Here is a 12,852-nt window from a genome sequence, read left to right on the forward strand (position 1 = left end):
GTTTTGAGTGTGTGTTTTGTGTGTGTTTGTGTGTTTTGTGTGTAGGTGTGTGTGTGTGTACGTGTGTGTGTGTGTGTACGTGTGTGTGTGGTTGTGCGTATGTGTGTGTTTGTGTGCGTGTGTGTGTATGTATTTGTGTGTGTGTGTGTGTGTCTTTGTGTGTGTGTTTGTGTGTGTGTATATGTTTGTGTGTGTTTTTTTGCTTGTGTTTTGTGGTTATTTTTGTGTTTGTGTATGTTTTTGTTTTTTTGTGTGTTTGTGTGTGTGTGATCAAAATTTTTTACTTCTAAGAAAAATTTTGCATCTTTGACAGAAAACTTGCTGCTTCGAACTAAAAAGGTGTTATTGCTGACGAAAAATGTTATTTTTAAGAGATATTTGAGTGTGTTAAGTTAAATGATGTTAGTATTAAGGAAAAAAGTTGATACTTTTAAGAGAAAATCTGTTAGTGTTTAGAAAAAAGTTTGTTAGTATTAGGCAAAGGAATGTTGTTGTTACTTCGATGAGACAATTTGTTACTGTTGAAGAAAACCTGCTACTTCTGATAGAAAAGTTGTTGTCATAATGAAAAAATTTTTACTTCTAAGAAAAAAATTGGTATCTCTGTCAGAAAGATTCTTACTTCTAGCAGATAAGTTGTCATAATAACGGAAAAAATACTACTTCTAAGAAAGTGTCTGTTTGTATGTTTCAATTGTTAGAAGACTCTTACACTGATGATGACATGTGTCATAGCGCTAGCAGAACGTTATCATTGCCTATTGTCAGAAACATTAAACCCAAGAATGGCTGTTGTTCCAGGAAAAAATCATATTTTGTCACGGTCTTACAAAACATCAAGTGAGAAACGAATGTGTCTTAGTGCAGTAAAATATTAAAGCCCAGAAAGGCAGTGTATTCCATATCTTTGCTGAAGATGTGCACAACTGTTAATAAGCAGCGCAAGCGTATGCGGCATGCTCGGGGGAGGGGGTCTCATGGGCTCCTTTTAGTCTTGTTTGTGAGATACGCTTGCGTCATTCATATTAGACCTCATCACGGAAAATCCAGGAGTCTTCCAGAAAAAAAAAATGTATCAATGGGTGGAATTTTACCAGGGTGGGAATCTTGTCAATTCGCGAATCTTGGTGGTTGAGCGCTAGAAACTGGGATGCTCTGACATTAGAGGGTTGCCGCAGAAATTCTATGATAACTTCCGTATTATTACTACATTCTATGTTATCTCGAGCACTAGGGTTTTTTAGCCTTTTTATCACCTAGCCGAATCCCGGATTCCGTCCCAGGAATGAATAGACCTAGATCAAACTCCCCCGCTGCGTGCCTGAAATTAGGCATGTTATTCTTTATCCTTTTAAAGCCACAATATCACCTAAAAACTACGTATATTATCAATGCATCCTCTGAAAATGATTGTTGCTAGGTGGGAGCTTGAAAATATTGTTAGGATAACGTAAAATATCCATGAATTTATCTTAATAAAAAAGGGATTTTTCCTTAAAAGCTCTTAATATGCCTTCAATTTGCATATAATATCACTCCCCTCCTTCTCATCCTCCTGGGTTTCAAGCTAGAAGTCTCGGTTTCCTATAATACGCGGTTCTTTTTGTGTATATTATGATCCCCTCCCTCATATTTTTGCTGAAAAATTTGTCCTGGGGGTGTGTCGGGCTCTGACGAACCGTTTAAAGGGACTGGGCACTTCCTCGGAGACGAGCAGTGAGCACTGGATGGAGGCTAGATAACAATAAATGTACGCTTGAATCTCCTCCCCCCAGACGGTTTCCCCTCCCCTGGAGTCCTTTCCCTTCGTCTTTCCCTAAGTTTGACACGTTATTCTTTATCATTTTAAAACCACAATAACGCCTAAAAACTAGATCTATTATCAATGCATCGTCTGAAAATGAAGGCTACTAGGTGGGAGCTTGAAAATATTTTTAGGATAATGTGAAATCTCCATAAATGTATCTTAATGAAAAAGGGGTATTTCCTTAAAAGCTCTTAATATGTCTTAAATTCGTATCTAATATCACTCTCCCTCCCCTACCCCAAGGGGTTGCAGGTTAGAAGTCTCGGTTTTCTATAATACACGGTTTTTTTTCTGTAAAGTATAATATGACATTGTCAACTTTTATTTTTTAGCTGTATTTTTTTTTATGTTTTATTTCTCGTCAATTTGTTTTTATTCTCTGTGTTTTTAAGATGTATTGTATGGGACGCGTCTTTAATGTCTAGATGTTTACATAATTTAAACATACATATCCGCTTTATTGATATCTTGCAAGCAAATGTCCCCTGGAAATAAGTGTTTTTCCAAGTAAGTGACAAATTTAGATGTAAACATTTGGTTCAAATGTGGAATGTCAGGTGTTGTGCAATAGTTTATTTTTAGGATATGGTTCAAGATACATAATATTGACAATGTCTTCTTAGTTCTCTAGGTTGGACCGTGTTCCATTGGAAGGGAATGAACTTTCGAGTTCTGGCGGGGTCAAGAAATCTAGAAAAAAATGAATGGTATTTTGAGCGAAAAATGAAACGCCGAAAAAAGACAAAATTTTGGGCGAAAAATCTCAAAATAATATTACCTGGCAGTGATGGATGCGCAATGAGTGTATGCCGGCAATAAGTTAGGAGAAAAAGCATTGGGGGTTTGGGCGAAAAAAAAGAAACGCCGAAAAAGAAAATGTTTTGAGGGTTTTCGGCGAAAAATGTCAAAATGGTATTATCTGGCAGTGATGGATGTGCAATCATTACATAAAGTGCGTGCCACCATTAAGTTAATGAAAAAGGAATGACGTGACACTGTTGCACAATCATTACGTAAGGTTTGTGCTACAATCTGGGATTCCCCCATGGGTTCCTTAGGGTTACGCAAAATTGCGTCAAGCATATTAGACCCGTCTGTTTGAAGCTGGGTAAGTCGTAGGACGTCATTGGAGTCCAGAGGGGTGTGTTGTGGAGTCTTGCCAAGTGTGTACCCTTTAATAGAACAGGTGACTGCACTTTGCAGGTGTGGGGGGCTGGTAGCTCCATTTGTCTGGGCCCTTTAAGGACAATGGGTGTATCGCGTGGTGTAACATGCACTAGAAACAGGGGTATGGGGCTAGGAGGTTATTATTAAAACTTCTGTATTATACGGACCACATTCCAAGTGATCATATAATATAAAACTGAAATCCTTTAAATCTTGCCAGCCGTCGCCTAGAAACCGCTGACCTAACCCAATCATTAAACTCTTGCCAAGGGACGTCATAGAAAAATAAAATGGGTGTGTCACCTGACGTCAGAGGGCTGCGTTTAAAATCCTATGCTATTTCCCTATGGATGCCGTGACGTCAGATGGCTGCGGTAGATATACAAGTGTTATTTCCCTATGGATGCCGTGACGTCAGAGGGCATGCGCTTGAAATCTATGGGAAAAGGGAGGGTATGTTGTCGGAAAAAGGTTGGGCATGTCGTCGTGTCTGGAACCCTCTCACTACTAAAACCGCTAGGGCCTAGAAGCGTCAAATCTCTAAACCCGGCCCTGGGTGAAACAAAATGGCGAGCTGGTGAACTTTCAGCAATTAATATCATTATATATCAAACATTCTATTTAAGTTTATTAGTTCTTGCCAAAACTGTTAATTTGTTTTGAAACAAAAAAATACTTTGAAACAGGGAATTTTGAAAAAACTTGAAACTTTGGCAAACAAAAATGAACAGAAATTAATTATAAAACTTCCCGAAAAAGAAGTTTCCTTAAGAAAAGTAAATGCCTTGCTAAACTAAAGATCTGAAAAAATAGAAAACTACAATATCTAAAACTCGAAATCACCAGATATTACTATTAAAGAATAAATGAAACCCAAAACGAACAGAAATTAAATATACAGTCAGAGAAAAAAAAATACAACAGGTACTAATATAAATAAATAAATAAATCTTAAAACGAGCAATGCTTAATTTGAATATGTAAATCAAGCTTAAAACGAACAAAAATACTTTGCTATTGAAGAATAAATGAAACCCAAAACGAACAGAAATTAAATAAACCATCATAGCAAACAAACATACAATAGGTACTAATATAAATTAGTAAATAAATCTTAAAACGAATGAAACTTAAATTGAATATGCAAATCAAACTCGAAGCAAACAAAAATCTCTACAAACAAAAGTTTGGGTTTCGCCTACTTCTCTCACTGTTAAAGTCTAAAACCTACTGTGTCATTTGCGCTTTACTGAAAATGATCTGTGTTACAAATATTTTCTTTTGTGCTTATTACAACATTGAAAATAAACATAAAACTTACAGTAAAATTAAATTTTGAACCTTTCAGCAATTATTATCACTATATATAAAATATTCAATTTAATTTTATTAGTTCTTTCCAAGACTGTTCAAGACAAATATAGTTTCACTAAAAACAAGAGTTTAGATACTGCCCCCTTCCCTAACTGTAATAGCCTAATGCCTACTATGTCATTGGTGCTTCACTGAAAGTGAATTGTATTATAAATATTTTCTTTTCCAGTTATTGCAGCATTGAAAATGAAAATAAAAAAAATCTTGAACTGATGATCTTTCAACAATTAATAGCATTTTATATCAAAAACTCAGTTTGATTTTATTGTACTTTTCAAAGCTGTTCAAGACACATATAGTTTTCAGCAAAACCCCAATGACGCAGTAGGTTTTAGACTTTTAAAGTGAGAGAAGGAGGCAAAACCCAAACTCTTGTTTGCAGAGATTCTTGTTCGTTTCAAGCTTGATATGCATATTCAATTTTAGTCTCATTCGTGTTAAGGTTTATTTACTCATTTATATTAGTACCTATTGTATGTTTGTTTGCTATGATGGTTTATTTATTTTCTGTTCGTTTTGGGTTTCATTTATGCCTCAATAGCAAAATATTTTTGTTTGTTTTAAGCTTGATTCGCATATTGAACTTAAGTTTTACTCGTTTTAAGATTTACTTTATTTATATTAGTACCTGTTGTATGTTTTTTGCTATGATTGTTTATTTAATTTCTGTTTGTTTCGGGTTCCATTTATACATCATTAGCATAATATTTTTGTTCGTTTTAAGCTTGATTTGTATATTTAACTTAAGCTTTACTCGTATTAAGGTTTACTTATTCATTTATATTAGTACCTGTTGTATTTTTTTTTTGTTCTGATTGTAAATTTAATTTCTGTTCGCTTTGGGCTTCAGTTATTCTTTAATAGTAATTTCTGGCCATCCCGAGTTGGAGTTATTGTAACTTTCTATTTCTTCTTATCTTAAGTTTAATATGGCTTTTACTTTTCTTTAGGAAGCTTATTCTTAGGCTTTTTTTTTTAATTAATATTAATCAATAATGCAATAAGGAGCTGAAGAAATACTCTCCGGTTTATTTCTTTGGCTCCCTGCCAAAGAGCCAAATATTTAAACTCAGAAAATGGAAAATTTTCTGAGTAGTTTGAACATTGCAGTTTTTTTTAGAAACCCAATCCCTCGGAAGAGTTACGTATATTGGAAGGGGAGAATATTTATATTTTACCCCTTTGTATTAAAAATACCTTTTTGTGTATCTTCATTTAAAAAAAGGTACTTGTATGATATACGCTGTACCTAATGTTTTGTAATATGATTCTCTGACGCTCAAACCTAATGAATTATACTAAATTAAGATAAAAAAGTAATACTTTAGAAACAAATTTGGGCTATTTATTTACACTTTACGGGACGGGGGATACACTTTACGGGACGGGGGTAGCGAGTCTGCTTGCCCAATGTATTAGGTACAATTATTCTGCATATCATGTAGTAAGAATTGCTTTCTAACTTCATAATGTCCAAATACTTTACTCCCACCCCACCCTCCTAATGTGCAAATATATAATTCAAATTATATATTTTCCATCTATTCTGTCACTTCTATTCGTTTTGTCTCGCGCTAAGCTGAAAAATACTAACAAATAAAACAAACGGTTCTATAATGTGTCAATGAATGAACAATTTGAACGGTAGGACGTTTATCATAAAAGTACCAAAAACATATCAAAAGAACTATCAACATAGAGTTTGAAAAATACTTTTTTTTTGGTTCTTCTCTAAGAAGAACAGAAAAAAAGACTGCCTCCCCAATATTTTTGTGAAATCGTACCACTTGTTGGAACCACATTAAAAAAAAAAAATAATTATAAATATCAGAACTGAAGTCTAGTTTATTGGATTATGCAGGGTATCGAAATTATTAAGGTTCTATCTTGGCGAATAATCTTATAAGATTGATCTTGTAAGATTTACTTATAAGATTTATCTTATAAGTAAAAATTAACTGGAAAAGCAACTTTTTGTATATTTTTAAAATGGCGCTGCTAATAGAGTGAAGAATAAAAAAAAACTCGGTTTTTGAATGGGTAGAAGTGATCAGTCTTTTTGTTGTTTTTGGGAGGGGGGGGGGGGGTGGGTGGTTCAGAAGCATTTCCAGTACAAAATTTTGAATCACGATATTTGTATCTCTATATTAAATATGTTCTGTTTTTTAGGTGGAATCGCTCTTTTCAACTATTTGTGCCTGAAGAACTTTACCCAGAGAATTTTGCCGCGTTATGGAAAATATGTTACTGCCCTTGATATTTTTTCATTTGCTATTTTTATCTTTCTTCTTTCGGCCTTGTGCCAATTCGCTTTTGTGAACAGCATTTGGAGAAGAAGGTAACATTTTGAAATAACCTATGCATGAAAGTATAATTTTAAATTTTACGTTATACAGCTATTAAATACATATTATACTAATAATAAACAACTATATTAATATTACACAGGAAATTCTATGAACAGACAAAATTATGCTATAATATATATATATATATATATATATATATATATATATATATATATATATATATATATATATATATATATATATATATATATATATATATATATATATATATATATATATATATATATATATATATATATATATATATATATATATATATATATATATATATATATATATATATATATATATATATATATATATATATATATATATATATATATATATATATATATATATATATATATATATATATATATATATATATATATATATATATATATATATATATATATATATATATATATATATATATATATATATATATATATATATATATATATATATATATATATATATATATATATATATATATATATATATATATATATATATATATATATATATATATATATATATATATATATATATATATATATATATATATATATATACTTTTGCTGCTAAGGTAACTTGAATGATGTTTGGTGAACCAAAAAAAGGGTTTCTATAAAAGAATTTCATGACATTTTGCGAAAAGGGCCTAAGCTCACTTTTCCAAATTTTACAGGAGAGCCAAATGAAAGTAAAAACGAACAATGAAAAAATATCTTTTGTCAAATCAGAATTTAAGAAACTTCAAAGACTCTTCAAAGAGTGAATCCTAGATAACGTTTTAATCAAAATTTGCTAAAAACGTCCACCTTACTGAATTGTTCGTTACTTAAAAGATAAGAGCCTTTCGCCTATTTTGGGCCCTTTAGAAAAAATTGTAATTCGGTCAGAATTAAAGAGAAGCTCATTTTGAATGAAACAATCGATAGATCTCTTTGAGCTCTTTCGAACCGCATGCTTGACTCATTTTACGGAAAAAGTGGATTTAAGCTCTTTTTCCAAAACGCTACGGAACTCGGCAATGAAAAACTAATATGGATTAAAAATAAACTGATTAAAAATTTAAATCTGAAATTTATTAGAATTGATATAGGCTATCATCTCTAAAATTCGCTAGAGCTTTATTGAAATGTTTTGAAGTTATTGTCAAAATTACAGTTAGTCTCTTTAAACACGTTTCTGTGATTCTTCTTATTTTTAAATGAATTACGTTCCGTATTCAAAATAAGCACTTAGGATACAACATAGGTTTCAGTCTATATTCTACAACAAGGACACAATAAATATAAAGCAAAAAAGCAAATATAAGGAGTTGATTCTAAAAAATATTTACTCAAATAAGATTGAGCATTCAACATATGAGTGTAATTGAATAGCTTAGAATTGGGTGCAACAAAACCAAATAATTGTCAGCCAAAAGATACCCGAAAAAGGAATATAATAAAATAATTAAGCGCACTTAATTGAAATTAATTTATTTAAAAAATTATTTATAATTAAAGAAGAAATGGAAAAATAAAAAAAAAGAGCAAAAAGATAAACAAGGCACAAAACTAAAATGCGTGAATAATTAAGACAGCACTATATTCCGCTAAGTAAGTAGCATTCATGAATGGGTATCCAATGGGAGCTGGGTCAGCTGCCCTGGTGTTGTAGCTGGGGGATGGTCCATTTTGATCCAAATTTTTGCTTTGATTTTTTTTTATCCCAATTACACTGCTTAAATAGCAATTCTTCAACAGCAGCAAAAGGATCAGCCACTAAATATTTCCATATTATATTTGGATTGCTTATGCATAGTTAGATCTTGATTAAAACTACAGATACCTAAATAATACTCTGATATTAGCTACTTTATTCTAAATATTATATAATTTTTGGACCGCTGAAATACATAAAATATTAGACAACCAAACTGCTACAAGAATCTTGGGCTGTGTTCCAATTTGGAGAAATGAAAAAAGAATATAATTTTAATTTCTTGAGGAGAGGAGAGAGGAGTCCTTGATTCTATTGTCTCCCCTGCTCCTTTATCCTGCATATACCCCCTTTGTATCCCTTTAATTAATTTAAAGTCTTAATTCTTGAAACTTTTAGTACGGTCATTAAAACAAAGTCTTTTCAACAAAATAAAAGCTTTTCTGTGTAAACTCAAAAATATTTCACAGAGGGGGAAGGGGGTCACAACGATATTTAGAATTGAATCCTTAATGACCCTTGAAGGGTGTAACATTAGCCCTCAATAGTAATTTTTTGTATAATTTCCACTATTATAGAAAAAACTTGACAAGACATATTATCTATCAAATACTTTTCATAAGCCAATTTTGGCTCGCAAACCTTTGTATATTTCTCTTTTTGGCTGTCTAGTTTTATTATCATTACCATTTTGTGCATTATTCTTTAATTTTGTATTTTTCAGACGTCCTTACGAGGCGAAGAAAATTTCTACAAAACATATTCTCAAAAATAACTTTAGGCTGAAAGCAAGTTCTAAATACTTAGATGAAGAATCGACTATTCCACCAAATGTAAGTGTCCACCAAATGTTATAGTTTGTATTGCAACCTTTAAGTACCAAAACTGCCTTTTTTCCTATTTCAAAAAATTGTTTTAAAACTTCTTAAAACGTCTTTTTTGACGGTGTTTTAAAAGCCTCTTTACTCAAGTGACAAAATTATTTAAAAATTTCACCTAAAAGGGCGGCAAGCCTTAACAAAAATATGACCAAGAAGCTGAGCTGGTCATTCTTTGCTATAATTCTGGCATATCGGTGCAGAAATGAGTTGTTGGTTATGGTAGATCCGTGCTGCATGGTAGATGGTAGATGCGTGTTGGTAATTCTGACAGATCCGTGCTCTAATGAGTTGTTGGTTATGGTAGATCCGTGCTGCATGGTAGATGGTAAATGCGTGTTGGTAATTCTGACAGATCCGTGCTGTAATGGGTTGTTGGTTATGGTAGATCCGTGCTGCATGGTAGATGGTAGATGCGTATTGGTAATTCTGCCAGATCGGTGCTGTAATGAGTTGATGGTTATGGTAGATCCGTGCTGCACGGTAGATGGTAGATGCGTGTTGGTAATTCTGACAGATCCGTGCTGTAATGGGTTGTTGGTTATGGTAGATCCGTGCTGCAAGGTAGATGGTAGATGCGTGTTGGTAATTCTGACAGATCCGTGCTGTAATGGGTTGTTGGTTATGGTAGATCCGTGCTGCATGGTAGACGGTAGATGCGTGTTGGTAATTCTGACAGATCCATGCTGTAATGGGTTGTAGGTTATGGTAGATGGTTATGGTAGATCCGTGCTGCATGGTAGATGGTAGATGCGTGTTGGTAATTCTGACAGATCCGTGCTGTAATGAGTTGTTGGTTATGGTAGATCCGTGCTGCATGGTAGAGGGTAGATGCGTGTTGGTAATTCTGACAGATCCGTGCTGTAATGGGTTGTTGGTTATGGTAGATCCGTGCTGCACGGTAGATGGTAGATCCGTGTTGGTAATTCTGACAGATCCGTGCTGTAATGAGTTGCTGGTTATGGTAGATCCGTGCTGCATGGTAGATGGTAGATGCGTGTTGGTAATTTTGACAGATCCGTGCTGTAATGAGTTGTTGGTTATGGTAGATCCGTGCTGCATGGTATATAGTAGATGCGTATTGGTAAAATCTGGCAGATTCGTGCTGCAATGAGTTGGTTAGTAATGGTAGATCCGTGGTGCATGGTAGATGGTAGATGCGCATTGGTAAATCTGGCAGATCCGTGATGCAATGAGTTGATTAATAATGGTAGATCCGTGGTGCATGGTAGATGGTAGATGCCTGTTGGTAAATCTGGCAGATCCGTGCTGCAATGAGTTGTTTGTAATGGTAGAATACTTGTATTTGAAAGGATAGAGTATTTCTAACTTAAGAATGAGTAATAGATGCGCCACAGAACAATTTGAAGTATAGAAAATCATTCTTTTTGTACTTTTTCGTGCCTGGCTCCCTCATTTTTCCGATTTCAGTTTTTACGATTTCCCGTATAAGTTTATGTCCATTTTCAAATATTTTACCGTATTTATTGCCATAGGTACCTTAATACTGCTTGTGACTGTCTTCGAAATCGAAATCTGTCACTCTAAATTCTTAGTTTTGGTTACTAGATGTTCTAAGAAATTGTGGCAACAAGTAAAGTGCAGAGTTTTAAAAGTAGACCGAGTTTTAAAAGCAAGTAAACACAAATAATTTGAGAACTTTTGAGGACTTAATAAAGTATCTTGTGGTAGCACAATGTAATGTTGCTAAGCTTGGCAGCACAGACCCATGGATCGATCCTTCCTGCCGCAATGTTGGACGACTGGCTTGCTGTTTTTCCCACAAAAAAAAAAAAAACAACAACAAAAAACACGTATTAACTGAATAACTGATTCGATGACATGTCCGTCAGTAGTTGCGCAGTAGTAGGTTCATCCTATCTATTTGTTCTACTTAATAAAGTTTTTGAATAAGTATCGGAATAATTTTCTACTTAATCATCTTTAAATATTCTATTTCAATATTACTTGAGCTTTTAAATGTTGTAATACTCTAGAATTAAGTGAATGAACACTCTGGAATGAACACTCTTTTTTAGTTTTATTATGAATTCCTCGTCTTTGTCTAATTTTTTTTTCTTATCAGAGGATTTAATTTATCTTAAAACTTAGGAACTGTGGAGTCTTCTAATCTGGTTAAAAAAAATTGACTTGGAAAGCCACTAAATCATTTGATCCTTGACTGGAAAGGTAAATGAATGAGCTATAGAAGATTAAATTTGATACTTGCTACTGATCTCCTTCTGCTCATATATCTTCGTGATGGTCAGAGATTGACGGATGACAGTAAGGCTGACTCGGAACGCTCTGGTGTTCTCCTTCGTGAACCTTTTGATCAACTAGCTCATGGCAACTAACTGTGAATATGGAGTGACTTGTGCTAATAGTAACCGGATAAAGTATTTGGATAGTGTGAAGTTATAAAACAATTCTTACTACATAATATGCAGAATACTTGCACCTAACACATTAGGCATGTAGACCCGCTAAACGTTACCCCCCCCCCCTCTAATATGCAAATATATAGCCCAAATATTTCAAAAGTATTATATTTTTGTCTTAAACTTTGTATATTTAATTAGGATTCAGCGTCAGAGGAACATATTAGAAGAATATTAGGTAGGGGATATATCATACAAGTACCAATGTTTATATGCATGTAATTTTGCTTTTTATGGCGATACTATAATTGTGTTTTTTGTTTTCTGTTTTTTGACCTGTTATTTACTAAAGAATTTTTTAAATATTTTTTTTAGAAAAGAAATTCCCTTGGTTCCCTTGACTTCACCGATGAACAAAGCAGAAGAGAATCAACTGCTGAGGTATCCATGAAAGTTGGTGATTTATTTACCAAAATAACACACCGACGTGGATCTTATTCCTTTGATCTTGAATCCTCAGTTGGTGAGATGGGTGAAGGAGGCAGAAGGAGTAGACAGCTTGTACCGCATGATGTTGGGAAATACATTGACAGAAATACTAGAGTTATATTCCCAGTTGCATTTATTATCATGAACGTTGTTTACTGGAGTATTGTACTTTTATAAAATACACATAGCAAAACTGTTTTAATTTGAGGCTTTTTTTCAACTTTGAACTCGGTAATTTCAACAATTAAATACATAAATTCAACTATTAGGTATCTTAGAATAAGTTTTTTAATTTGAGGCTTTTTTTCAACTTTGAATTCCGTAGTCTCAACTATTAGTATAATCTCAACTCAAATTCAACTATAAGATATCTTAGCAAAACCATTTGGATTTGAGGTTTTTTTAAACTTTGAACTCTGTAATTTCAACTATTGTATACATAAATTCAACTATTAGATATCTTAGCAAAACTGTTTAATTTGAGGCTTTTTTTCAACTTTGAATTCGGAAATCTCAACTAGTAGAAACATAAATTTAACTATTAGATATCTTAGCAAGATCTTTGGATTTAAGGTTTTTTTCAACTTTGAACTCGGTAATTTCAACTATTAGATACAAAAATTCAACGATTGAATATCATAGCAAAACCGTTTTGATATGAGGCTTTTTTGAGCTTCGAATTCGGTAATCTCAAC

At 33.0% G+C, this 12,852-nt stretch overlaps 1 protein-coding gene across 1 annotated transcript in view; it reads left to right on the forward strand.

The window, feature by feature from the left end:
- LOC148939195 (pH-sensitive chloride channel 2-like) overlaps positions 1-12,359 on the forward strand; it is a 98,492-nt gene extending 86,133 nt beyond the window's left edge. Inside the window, exons 7-9 of the mRNA XM_089106742.1 lie at positions 6,518-6,686; positions 9,134-9,242; positions 12,044-12,359. Coding sequence (XP_088962868.1) covers positions 6,518-6,686; positions 9,134-9,242; positions 12,044-12,334 — 569 coding nt within the window. The 3' untranslated portion in view covers positions 12,335-12,359. The remainder of the gene's footprint in view (positions 1-6,517; positions 6,687-9,133; positions 9,243-12,043) is intronic.
- The last annotated feature ends 493 nt before the right edge of the window (positions 12,360-12,852 follow it).

This window comes from Artemia sp. Qi Xiang Cuo, chromosome 21, assembly GCF_049724085.1.
Source record: "Artemia sp. Qi Xiang Cuo chromosome 21, ASM4972408v1, whole genome shotgun sequence".
Taxonomy (NCBI): domain Eukaryota; kingdom Metazoa; phylum Arthropoda; class Branchiopoda; order Anostraca; family Artemiidae; genus Artemia; species Artemia sp. Qi Xiang Cuo.